General features: G+C 40.8%; 2 protein-coding genes across 7 annotated transcripts; both read left to right on the top strand.

Moving 5' to 3' along the window:
- Positions 1-466: 466 nt before the first annotated feature.
- LOC115683407 (protein sym-1) lies at positions 467-6,667 on the top strand. The gene is made up of 8 exons (XM_030607954.2): positions 467-945; positions 1,625-1,712; positions 2,221-2,315; positions 2,673-2,745; positions 2,869-2,961; positions 4,178-4,264; positions 4,917-4,997; positions 6,454-6,667. The coding sequence occupies exons 1-7, from the start codon at positions 560-562 to the stop codon at positions 4,995-4,997; spliced, it is 903 nt and encodes a 300-aa protein (XP_030463814.2). The 5' UTR covers positions 467-559; the 3' UTR covers positions 6,454-6,667.
- Positions 6,668-7,446: 779 nt separating this feature from the next.
- Positions 7,447-12,523, top strand: LOC115683267 (protein ROOT PRIMORDIUM DEFECTIVE 1). Of its 6 annotated transcripts, none has more exons than XM_030607735.2 (3): positions 7,447-9,244; positions 10,494-10,580; positions 12,220-12,523. In XM_030607735.2, exon 1 carries the CDS (start codon positions 7,752-7,754, stop codon positions 9,021-9,023), a length of 1,272 nt encoding a protein of 423 aa, XP_030463595.2. In that variant the 5' UTR covers positions 7,447-7,751; the 3' UTR covers positions 9,024-9,244; positions 10,494-10,580; positions 12,220-12,523. The 6 variants fall into 6 exon arrangements, with proteins under 6 accessions (XP_030463595.2, XP_056171010.1, XP_056171012.1 ...); XM_056315035.1 differs by lacking the exon at positions 12,220-12,523 and adding an exon at positions 11,959-12,140; XM_056315037.1 differs by lacking the exon at positions 10,494-10,580.

The following is a 12,523-nucleotide window of genomic DNA, read 5'->3' as shown; positions in this document are numbered from 1 at the left end:
GTCTATCAAGGCCTGGCCATTGTGGACCTAGGCCTGAGTACTAGGTTCCTAGTCCTAAGAAAACTTACTTAGATAAGAGTGAATCAATTCAAAACCGGTTCGATTTTAGATTCTTTGATAGAACCGCCGGTTCAAGGTATAAAACCGGAAAGCGGACCGATCACCTTGTGAAACGGCCCGGTCGCTCTCTCCGGGGCCACTCTCATTTTTTTACGTTCCATGGAGAAGAGAAGCATCAATTGGTGGCAAGCTCAATCGATTTCTGTCCCGTCCAGTAGCTACAACTTTCCCTCCTGCATGAATTGGATTCTCCTTTTCATTTCTTGTCAGAAAAAAACCACAGTATCAAACCATGGCTAGATTCAGAATATTAAAAGGAATAAAATAAATTTTCCATTGGAATGTTGGAGCCGGCAGGCAGGAGCTGCATTGCCTCTGTCTCTCGCGCCAAGCTGCAGCAACCTCAGCTGTCCAAAACCCTCACAAAACCCAACCCCCCACCCCCACGAGCTTTCCTCTCGAGTTTCTTCCCAAGAATCGATCTTTAATCGCAAAAGATATGGTCCAGTTCACCGGTAGCATCGCCCGGCAATCCCCAGCCGTGTTCCGGTTGGTGAGCCTCTCCCGCGCGCACCCTTTACATTTCGCCCCGGTTCATGCCAAGGCGGTCCGGAAAGGCGTGTTCTGGAGCTCTTCCTCGTGTCAAAATCCTGCCTTTCCTCTGAATTATGGCCGCTCCGGGGTTCTTAGGGACTCGGGTAAGGTTGAAATTGGGTTCAGGCAACTGGGTTTCAACCGGGCCCGGTTTTCGGCGGTTTCGGACGCGGGGTCTGGTGGAAGTGGTGATAATGGACGATCTGGCGATGGGAATTATGGAGGAAGAGGTGAAGGTGGCAGTGGCGGAGGCGGTGGGAGCAGTGGAAATAACTGGTCCTTGCTTTCTTGGTAAAAATGCGTTTCCTTTGCTGAAAATTTTTTGCCTATTGTGCCTCTCTCGTTAATTGTTTGTTGGCTTCAGAAATCAGAATTTCATAACTTGTCGTGGTCCTTAGTGGCTTTTATGCATAATCGTGATTGCTGACGGGGTTTTGATGATTGGCCTAATTATGTATTGGTTTAAGGATGCTGTGGCAGGGCATAGTGAATGTTTTCATGGTTTTAAGTTCTAGGACTGCAAGGAGGCAACTTTTCTCTGTGTATGTGGGTAAATCAAGGAGTGCACAAGCAAAAGTTGCTTCCGTCACGTTGTCTTTGATGAGTTAAGGCACTGAGAAGAGACATGACTCCTAATTTCATAGAGGCAAATTCAGGAAAAGGGGTGGGAAAAACAAAATCACATTTATCCGATGATTTGCAACGCTGATGAAAATGCGTTGATATAATAGTCAATTCAGGACAAAGGGAGAGATCGTCAACTTAGCATCTTCTTAATATATGATTTTGCTGTTATACTTGTTGCAAATGTCCATCTTGTACAATTCATTTCATTTTGTGTAGACAGACTGCAGTAAGGTTGTTCAATGCAGTATATGAATTCATTTGCTCAGGCACCTGTCTGACTGTCTGTGCTGTTTAAGTGAGCCATTCCAAAACCATTTCTTCTGATTTAATTTTCGTACTGCAGGTATCTGACCCTACTTGCAAAATATCCTGTGGCAACAAAAGCAGTGACTTCTGCATTGCTAACATTCCTTGGAGATTTGATCTGCCAGGTAGACTTTGTTTAGCTGCAACCATTAGTAAAATTTTATTTCCTCCCCTTCTAGGTCCTGTACTGATGTTGTTATACTAGACTTTGCCATAATTTTGACATGTTTTGAAGGTCCATGGCTGTATGATTAGCTCTGATCCTATATGTTTCATTTCATATAAACAATTTATTTGCGTATAAATCTATCAAGATATGAATGACAATAGGAAGATACCTGAAAACTATTGATTGCATACGAAAACACTTTTACTTACCACTTGATGCATCAGTTGAGATGAACTCTCCAGGGTGATTAGACAGGTTCTGGAACTGTTTTTAGTTTAAGCTAGTATAACTTTTAATGAAGGCCTTCCATTGTGGTCAGTGTTACTAAGCCCTCAGATTTGTGTTTAGTAGGTCGTGATCTGGATATCAGTCCTCTTTGTTTGTTGCCAGAAAAAATGAGCACTTCGACTACAATATGAGATTTTACACTCGGTCATACTAAATCTCAATCTTTTTTGACACAGCTCGTGATTGATCAAGCGCCATCATTGGACCTGAAAAGAAACTTCTTATTTAGTTTTTTGGGGCTGGTGTTAGTGGGTCCTACGCTTCACTTCTGGTAATGCCTCATTGCTTTTGTCCACTAAAGCAGTTAGTCGATGCTTCCTCTGGGTATTGTCTGTTCTATTTTCTGTAAAATCTTATGGTAGAAAGAATGTATCTCAGGTTTCTTGTAGTTGATAATGTGGTGTAATCTGTAGTTGTCTGCTGGGCGAACACTGGAATATCTTGGTCTCAACATGATTAGTTTTTCCATTGGTTATGCTGCATGTACTTAGATGATATATAGGAACAGCTAGTGCAATCACCTGAACCCATCTTGTTTTAACAGCAGAACATACTTAAGATAAACTATCCTGTGCTTCTTTGGAGCTCTATCCCCTGCATTTTATGACACCATTCAGTGCTCCTGCAGGTACTTATACTTGAGCCGCTTAGTAACTGTGCCTGGTGCATCAGGAGCTTTTTTGCGCCTTCTACTTGATCAGGTGATTCGGCGAAGTCTGTTTGATTTCTAAGATAGACGACTAGGTTCTTTATGAGGTCACTGAACATTCAGCTTGATATTTTGCTAATGAATCAAGTCTAAGTGTGATCAAACTTTTGTGCAGTTTATTTTCTCTCCTCTGTTCATTGGTTTTTTCCTAGCTACGTTGGTAACACTGGAAGGGAGGCCATCAGACGTTGTTCCCAAGCTGCAACAGGTAATGCTCAAATGACTTTGAGATGCTCCTCGTTTTGCTTCAGTTTTAAGGAATCAGGTGTGTCAAAGGGAGAGATAAAGGTGGAAAGCGAAAGTCTTCAGAACATCAGTGCGAAAAAAATCTAAAGGTGCAAAGTTTAGTGTGTCAAGGCAACGTTATTGGATCCTGTCCAGGTTATACCTAGCTATTTATATTATGAAGTAAAATATCTTACCAAGTAATTAATATTTCGATATAGTATAACCAAATATTTGGGTTGGAAACATATCTTCGACGTCAATTTTGGTACTAACATATTGACTAACTAATAAAAAAAACCAGTATGTTGATATTATGCAGCCTATTAAATGTATTGTTTGGTGAAACAGTTGTTTTTCCTAAAACCTTTAGTTGTCACTTCTATCGAGTATCTTAACACTCCCCATTTGCATGAAGCCGGACATTACTCTTGTTACACAGGATATGGATGTGGCCACATCATTCAACAACCATAGGACAAAGGGGAGTAGCATCCATAATGAAAACAAGAGGGAGTGTCAAGATTGAACCCTTTACATGATGTCATATGTTGAACAACTGTTTTGGTTAAAAGCCTGAGTCATACCAAATCACGCCCATAATGTGTAGCAAGGATGTATCTTCAAATGCCTTTGACACAGAATTTTCGTTCATTTTAAAGGAGCAGAACAAAAGAGCTTTTGACAGAGAGGAATTTTCCATTTCTGTTTTTTTTTTTACACTTTAGTTAAAATGGAAACTTGCTTATGCATGAAAATGCCTAGGTTGATTTAGTTGATGATTTGTCTTGTAATTGAGCTCCCTTTTGGTTGAGAGCTGTTTCATATATGGCTAGAAGCATTACTACCACTAGCAAAATGTTGCCTATTTGAGCGAGGTGCATCACCCCAACTAGTGTTCAAGTTGGATTTGGAACTCATACGGTATTTAGAAAGGGAACAAAGGTTAGTGCTAGGCTCTTAGCAAACTTGTGTCGATGCAGGTGTTTGATAAAATGTGAATGCCTCTATCCACCAGGCAATTGAATTGCCAAATTGGTTGTGTAACTGAGTTAGAGAGAGTTTCTTCTAGATAAGCTTATAGAAGAGGGACTCTCTTTCTTTTGTTGTTATTCTTCCTGTAGTAGCAGTTAATGCCCTTATCTGTGTTATCAATGCTATATTTATCATGGTTCTTATGATGGTTCTTTTGCTTGTAGGAATGGTTTTCTGCTGTTCTTGCAAATTGGAAGCTCTGGATACCATTCCAGTTTCTCAATTTTCGTTTTGTCCCACAGCAATTTCAGGTTCTACCTGCCCCTGTATCTGAAATTTTTGTTAGATTAATTTATTTAGCATCCGTCCATTTCTTCCATTAAGAACCGAATGATTCTCGATAGTTGTAAGTTTGCCTGTAAAATTTTTTGGGGATAAAGAAACTAATACGTTTTCAGCAGGAAAGATGAAATTTCTGTGCCAAATTATTTGAGTCGGTCAGCATCTGGACTCACAAAGGAATCTGGAATTGGAATGTCGAAACAGAAGCATAGTATTTAATGGGCTCCATTTTATAAGTTTGTTACTATAAATTTGTCTATGGTGGTGTTTATATATAACAAAATCTTTTACGATATTTGGAAGTAAGGACAAGAATTGTTGAAGGACCTGGAGTTATAATTCTATGAGGTCCTGCTCTCCACTTTCGATCTGATAAGCTCCTTTGTCTTTGGTGAGAAAAAGTAATTGCTGTTAATTGGTCTGTCATGCATAAAGCTTAGCACTCGAATTCTCAAGTTGCAGAAAATTTCATGAATACCTGGTAGATGATGTTTTGATGATATTAGCAAAAGGGAATGGGTGAAAACCAGCTGTTATTGAGTTTTTATTGAGTTCTTATCTATTACCATAAGTTTGCTTCTTGAACATATCTCAAATCTTATCTTATGGATATAATTTCAGGTCCTTGCCGCTAATGTTATTGCTTTGGTTTGGAATGTGATTCTATCATTCAAAGCTCATAAAGAGATTCTTCCTAAATAGGTACTTACTTCCTGGCTGCTCATTGCATTTTGTGGGGAGCTCTAAGTTTTGCTATGTATCATCCAAGTTCTACTGTTTTGAGCTTTTAATTAGAAGTTTACACTAGTAGAGGATGTCTGGCTTTTGAATAGCAATGCAGCATCTAAGACTACTTTTCTGCAATCAAGAACATGAGAACAACTTTAACCTTGTGAAGGCTCTCTACATAGCTGATGTTGCCATTTGACAGTGCAATTTCTAATCAGAATAAGGAATTGAGATTATAAATAAAAGATATTCTTTTCTTCTCTCTTTTTGTGGTGATGGCCGTTAGTTTGATGCATAGATTACCTTATATAAACAAATTCGACAGAAAGGATTACTATCAGTTCATCAAATTACGAATCAGACTTCAAGTTCACGATTCACATCCGCTAGTTAAAAAAACTCACGAAAATGTCTATCAAAGCGCATGGAAAACACGCCAGTCTTCGATCATTGTTGTAGGACAGTAATCTGTCTGCGGATATCACCTGAAATTTTTGTTACTTCACTAACATACAAATGCACCTTTGAACGGTTGTTGCTTGTGAAAAACAAGTACTTCTCGAGATTTGGTGCCTTATTGTATGTTCACAACCTGGAATGGAAGAGCAGTTTTGTGGCTGTCAAGATTTTCTTCAATGTGGGTCTCCACAAACATTAGAAGCAGACTAGCGTTTTCATGATCTTGCATCTTTGTGAGCTCCAGACCACCATCAGTGTATATGCAACAGGAATGTTTTGATTGGAAGAGCTTTTACCACCGAAAACTTTTGTGAAGTCTTGAACAGTAAATTCCTATGAAAAAACCATATTCACTGATTTCTCGGATAGTTTTTGTCTTCGAAATTTCAAGCATCTTAAGATCTTGTGTGGGTGGTGGCTGTGATTATATCTTCTACTAGCCAGCTGTGTGATCTTGCGACTTTGTGCGTAGACCTTTTCATGAACAGCCTTCAGAGTTGATGATCTGTTCTAAGGAAGCTGAATAGAATTGAATGCAGTAGTAGTGTCACCATTAGTTGTTAGATTGTCGGATCATGTCATCTTGGCCTGAGGAAAGCTCTCTGATCTCTTCATTAGCCTTTTTCTTTTTGTAAGAGAAACTAGAAACAAGTCCTCGAAAATCGATGAGATTATGTCACAGGCTTGAGGGATAGAGTGAACTGCATATAAAGTGCCAAAGGCACACCAAAATGGGGAGTTTAGACTACCCCACCTAACCAGGCATATGTGCAGCATCACTTTGGCACACCCAAGCGATGTGCGACTATGTCTCTACCCAGAGGCCTACCTGTCCTAAAAAAATCAATGAGATTAACTTACAGGTTTGAGGGACAAAGGCGAACTGCATATAAAGTCATTAGCTTATGTGATGTGTCCATGAATGCGACAACTTGCTGTCATTTATGGAATTGTGACTTTGTACTTGCAGGTCATTGTTCTTGAAGTCAATTTTGTCCGCTGTTGATGTCGCCTCATGAAGTTTGGTGGCTCAGGAGATGGGAGAACGTAATTTTTCTCATGTTTATGTTGGTTTGGATGGGTAGATTGTGATCTCGTGTTCATTGGTATGGAGATGTAATGTGGGAATGAATGGTTCAGTTGCTTTAAGCTTTCTTCCTTGCAAGGTGCATTAGTTTCTATCACGATCTCTCTCTGTCTGTCTCTCTCCCTCTCTCTCTCTCTCTGCCAATGTTCTTTTAAGGTTTCTTGAATTTGCCTTTCTTGCTAGACATGCTCGGAGGTTGAAGAAAATAGCAACAAATCATCCAAAGCAAGATGGATGTTTTAAAAAACGTTGACCAGAATGTCAAAGAACTTTGTTACAGGGCGGCTTTAAGGAATTTTAAGGTTAATCCAGTAAAACGGGTTTTGTAGTTTTTAGTGAATCGACCTTTTAGGTGCGTTAAACAAGTCTGATAAACTCGGCGAGATTAACATGACAAGGGTCTTGTTAACCAGGGCACTAGCTAAGTTTACTCAAAAAAGGAATAAAATTATTTTTCGAGACATTTCAAAAATTGGAAAACTACGCAATTTAAGAAGGTAGATTGATTTTATATTATCAGAACACATTTAATAAAACTTAACGAGTGTTTTAAGTAGGGATAATGGTTTTCAGATTTTGGCTCAATGTGCAATATATGATCCTTAAACTTTAAATTTATTTAATGAGGGCGCTAAACTTTAGCCAAATGTGCAATAATTGAATATTTTCATATAGTTCAAGGACTAAATTGAACATGTACCACAAGTTCAACGATCGCATTGAATAAATTAAAACTTTAAAGAACACATTACACATCGGGTTAAAGTTTAAAGATCGCATTGAACAAAAATTTAAAGTTTAGAGATCATATCGCATGGCCAAAGTTCGGGACATGCTGCACTCTTACGACATTTTCCGGTGGAACCTCAACCTGAAATGGGGGTGGAAATGGAACAGGATCAAGTGGAGTACGACGTTGGTTGCTGATCCATGAAGGAATCAAGAGATAAAGAACAGAGAAAGCCCCCAAAAGGTGGAATTTTTATCCCCTGTTTCGGTTGGGCCGTTCGAATGCACCGTGGCCAAACGGTTGATCGCTCTCCCTTTCCCTCTTCTTCAGTCCAGTAGTGTCTTCAAGTTCATCCCCTCCCTCCCTGTATCTCTCTCTCTCTCTCTCTCTCTCTAAGCCTGCGATTTCGAAAGGGCACTGCAGAGTCACCGGCCACAACACAACCACGAGAATGCTGCAGCTGCGAGCGCTCGTCTTCAACCTCCCGCGAGCACGGCTTCCGTCCAGCCCCTTTCCGACACCCTTCGGCCCGTTCAACTCGTGCATGCAGAGGAGATGGCGAAAGCCGGTCGCCACCGCCCAGACTCGCTTGGAAGGCCGAACCCGAGACCCCAAGCTCGACAGGCTCGCGACCCGCCTCGCCACCCTCAAGACCGTCCTCAGCCTCCACGCCCTCATGTCCGCCCGCAGGAGAGGGCCCTTCGTCTCGCTCCAGCGCGTGTCTCGCTGGAGGGGCCTCGTCGGGCTCAACGTCGCCGTGGGGGCCTTCGTCCGCAGGCACCCCCACGTGTTCGAGGTATTTACCCACCCGCTTCGTAGGAACTTATGTTGCAGAATTAGGCGTGGAATGAAGGAGCTGGTTAAGGAAGAGGAGGGTGTTGTCAAACGTATGGAACTGGAGTGTGTGCAGAGAGTGAAGAAGCTGTTGATGATGTCGGTTAATGGGAGAGTTCATGTGCACGCATTGAGGTTGATTAGGAGGGAATTGGGTCTACCCGAGGAGTTCCGAGAGTCGATCCTTGTCAAGTACTCGCGGGATTTCAGGCTTGTTGACTTGGAGGTTGTGGAATTGGTGGAGAGGGATGAGGATTTGGGCGTGGTCGAGATTGAGAAGTGGAGAGAGAAGGAATATAGAGAGAAATGGTTGAGTGAGTTCGAAACTAGGTTTGCCTTTCCAATTAATTTCCCTACTGGTTTTAAGATCGAGGGAGGATTTAGACAGAAGATGAAGAATTGGCAGAGGCTTCCATATGTGAAGCCATACGAGAGGAAAGAAATCGTTAAAGTGCGTACCTGCGGTGGTGTAGAGCGATTTGAGAAGCGGGCTGTCGCGATTATTCACGAATTGTTGAGCTTAACTGTGGAGAAGATGGTGGAGGTGGAGAGATTAGCTCATTTCAGGAAGGACTTTGGGATGGAAGTTAACATGCGTGAATTACTTCTGAAACACCCAGGAATTTTCTATATATCTACTAAAGGGAGCTCACAGGTTGTCTTTCTCAGAGAAGCTTATAGCAAAGGGTGTTTGTTAGAGCCAAATCCCATCTATGCTGTTCACAGGAAAATGTTGGAGCTCCTTCTGTTAAGACGCCGGAACACTAAGGTATTATCAGTTATTGAGGAGAACAATTTGGTCTATACTGTAGATGAAGGGCATAAAAGAGAGGGAGATTGGGTAGTTCCCATATTAGAGAGTTTGGAAAATCACGGAGTTGAGAGATGATCTGATTGCCATCATTTACATCAAGAGATGATATTTCTGGACATGAAAATGAAGTGGACAGCTTGACGCATGTGGTAGAATGATGAAGTTCCACCGTCCATGGTTCAGACACGTGCTTTTACAAGAGAGAAGTTATTTAGTAAGTTAATTTTACTGGACATTAAGATGGTTGGGATTTACTCAGATGACGTTGAATTACGGGCTGAAGTAGTCATGCCGTGGTGAGTGCATTCTTCTAGAATAACATTTGCTCAAATATCTCGTAATTTAGATGCATCTCTGACATGCTTTCAAATCTTGTCACTCCTAAGTGCTTTTCCTTAAAAAATTACTAGTTCCACGATAAAACGTGGGCATCTTGCCCTGCCATTTCTCGATTGCCGCTGTGAAATTTTTAGGGTGTACTCTCTCCAGTAAATGTTTTCAGTATACATATTAAATCTTCCCATCCTGATGTGATCTCAATGCAATGGTCTCTGATGCACGCTCGCTTTTTGTATATGAGCAGCTCAATCTGTGCTCTCGTAGGCAGTAAAATCTTAGTTGGGTTTTGTTTGGTGATGGTCTAGTTTATGCTTTTTGTTTATCCTTTCCTAAACACTGATTTTCTTTTCTTTAAATTGTTCAGTTTGCTGTGATTTTATTTTGATGGCATTGTGTATTCCATTTTTCTCTAGTGGATTAACACTATCTGTTCATTGATTGAGAAACGAGTTCGCATTATTTAAGCCTGCTTCTCCATCACAGTTTCTCAGAGGACGATCTTGTCATGGAAAAGCTTGTGTTTTGTTCTGGAGGGGATACATGTGCTTACCGTTTGGTTACATGATCATAATATCATGCAGAAAACCCAATTTGCATTTCCTTATTCCTCTTTCTACTGAAACCTGAAGTTTCTTCCGGAAATGTATATACATCTCATTTTTTAAATTGAAAAATTGGTTTACAGTGATCTCCTTCTATTCTTGGGAATACAAAGTGAAGTAACCGGAAACAGGGAAGATGAGGTTCATATGTTGGATAACCAGATCAGGTCTATTCAGTTTAGTCTGCTGAAGAAAATGAGTTGTGTACACTCAAAGAAATGTTTTAGTGTGCAGAGAAAGCTGCATAAATAGCTACTGCTCATTAATTAAAGCAACATGCTTAGGTTTGTGTGCTTTTCTACCTTTGCTTCAAAATGGTAGTCTAGCATTTTGCTTTAAAATGGTAGTTGGAGCTTCAATTCGGGGATCCCATTTACTGGTTAATTCGCAATTGCCATGACTCATATTTCATCAAGCTATGAGGGTGCAGCACAGCAGTTTTTTATATTTAACTTTCGCTTATGTTAGATTTTCATTAGGATTACTTAGTTTAACCAATGAGGAAGCATGTATTTCAAGATTATTCTTTCTCAGAGTTACCTGATTTCCGTAATGATCATAGCTATCACTTCGATTTTCACTTTCCTATGTCTACTTACTGCAGATGTGAGTCTCCTGACAATGTAAACTTGTCCTAATAAAAAGTCAGGATGTCTGCTGTTGGACATGTATTGGAGATTTGACCCGCCAGGTAAACTGCATATGATTGTATTCATTGGCAAGAGTTGTTAGGCAAGTAATTATTGTCAGGATCGTTGGCTTATAAGAATTGGAATAGAGGATTTGGCTCAGTATCATGGAAATTATGCATTTTCAATGATATTCAAATGGGTAACTCGTATATTGTCAGCCTTGGAGCATTGTGAAATTACGGGTAGATTTTAAGGAGAGAGAAGTCTTTGCACAATGATGCTTATAAGGATATGTAGCACCCAATGGAAATGAATAAAAAGAATTGGTTGATGATTGTTTTTCAGTTTCGTCTGAACCCATGATGATGCCCTCGTTTTTTTTGCTTCGAAGTGCATAGCAAGGCTTTACAAGTGCCTTATCTTTTGGGTAGTGGAAGATCCTTATGGTTTCCTGATAGAAGACAAATGGTCAGTTGTTGACAAGAGTGCGTTTTTCTTGGGTACTTGGAAAGGTGCGCAATCATATAGAGTTTGAATATTAGCAGGTCTCTTAACTGCTGGTAGAGGACATTATCGTCCCTTATTGACCAACTCTTTGAAAACCAAACTAGACCGGCCAGTTCAGCTGGGTGCAGGAGCCTGTTATAGTACTGTTCTACCACGAAACTCACCCAGACATTGAACCAGTCAAAACCGGATGTTGGTCAAACTGGGTGAACTGGGAACTGGTTTGACTGGATCTGGGAGATATACTAATTAAGAAGACGGGTACGTATCAAGGGGGTTGTAGCCCTGACCTGTTTGATACTGCACAAGTGCTCAGCCAACTAAGTTGTGTACTTTTGTTCATTTACCAAAATTAAATAGTATTTTCTTGGGTCAAAAGATTAAATTGTTATTTAAACACTGCCTCTACGCCTTTTTGAGGAAGAGAATGTAAAATTGCCACAGAGGCAATTTGAACTCACGACCACAAGCTTCATGCCAAACATCCCTAATATCTTCAACTGGGGATAAGTCAGCGTTGAGCATAATATTTAGTATGAATTCCATGTTCTATAGTAATGAGTTATTTTTAGCAAACCAGATAATCGGTTGAACGTGCATGCAAGGACTCATTTGGTTTATTCTCCATTATGGTCTTAGAAACACTGCTATTGACTTAAAAGTATGGTGTTACGCCGAGCGTGGAAAGGTGATTCAGTTTCGCTCTAGATTAGCTGAATGGGTCACATAGCTTGGGGCGCTAAAGCAGAAAATGCGTGTTCAATTAAGATGTCTCGAGCATGTCTTTGGTCTGTAGTGTAAGATTTCTTTCTATCCATTTGGGAGTGTCCTAAGCTTCGAGTTGCGGAATTCCTACATTTCAATTTCTGATGTAGCCAATCCGATAGCTTTTTGGGATTCTAATTTTCACCTCATGTTGGTCTGTTTCAGTATTGTCTAACGTTCTTTTGAGCGGAAAATGTGACATTATCATCTCTGCTCCAGAGCATGCTTAGTTTGAGCTTCTAGCATGTAGGAATACAAAGACTGGCGACCTTTAGGAAAATTGCTGCTTATCTATGTGCCTTTGCCTCTTGGCGTGGTATCGAGGCATGAGAAGAACTGTTATTACCCGTTACTTGTTTTGTTTCACCACGCGCCCGTGAGAACTTGGTTACCGCAACAATGACCTTTGAGAAAATGAACACGCAGGTTCTTTACCATCAAACTCCAATTGTTCCCACGCAATGGCCTCGACTCGAGGTCAGTGAATCTCAGGAGTGCGCGAGCGCGGGAGTTTTGCAAGGAAAAATGAAGGCTCCGAAGGGGTTTCCATCCGTTATGTGCAGCTAGTAACGGTATGGCTAATCTGCTCAGCTTTATCTGCATCGCTATCGAATATGACATCGGACAAGAAACGAACACTGACTAAGCACTGCTACGCGTGGCCGAAACTCAAAGAGTCCGGAAATGTTGCGAACTCGACTCTATGGGTAATGTGACGGAAGAGAGGGTC

This window comes from Syzygium oleosum, unplaced genomic scaffold (genome assembly GCF_021117445.2).
Source record: "Syzygium oleosum isolate NSW1041296 unplaced genomic scaffold, Sole_v2.1 Sole_v2.10, whole genome shotgun sequence".
Classification (NCBI taxonomy): Eukaryota; Viridiplantae; Streptophyta; class Magnoliopsida; order Myrtales; family Myrtaceae; genus Syzygium; species Syzygium oleosum.
The sequence above is the reverse complement of the archived record's forward strand: the minus strand, read 5'-3'. Positions and strand labels throughout refer to the sequence as shown.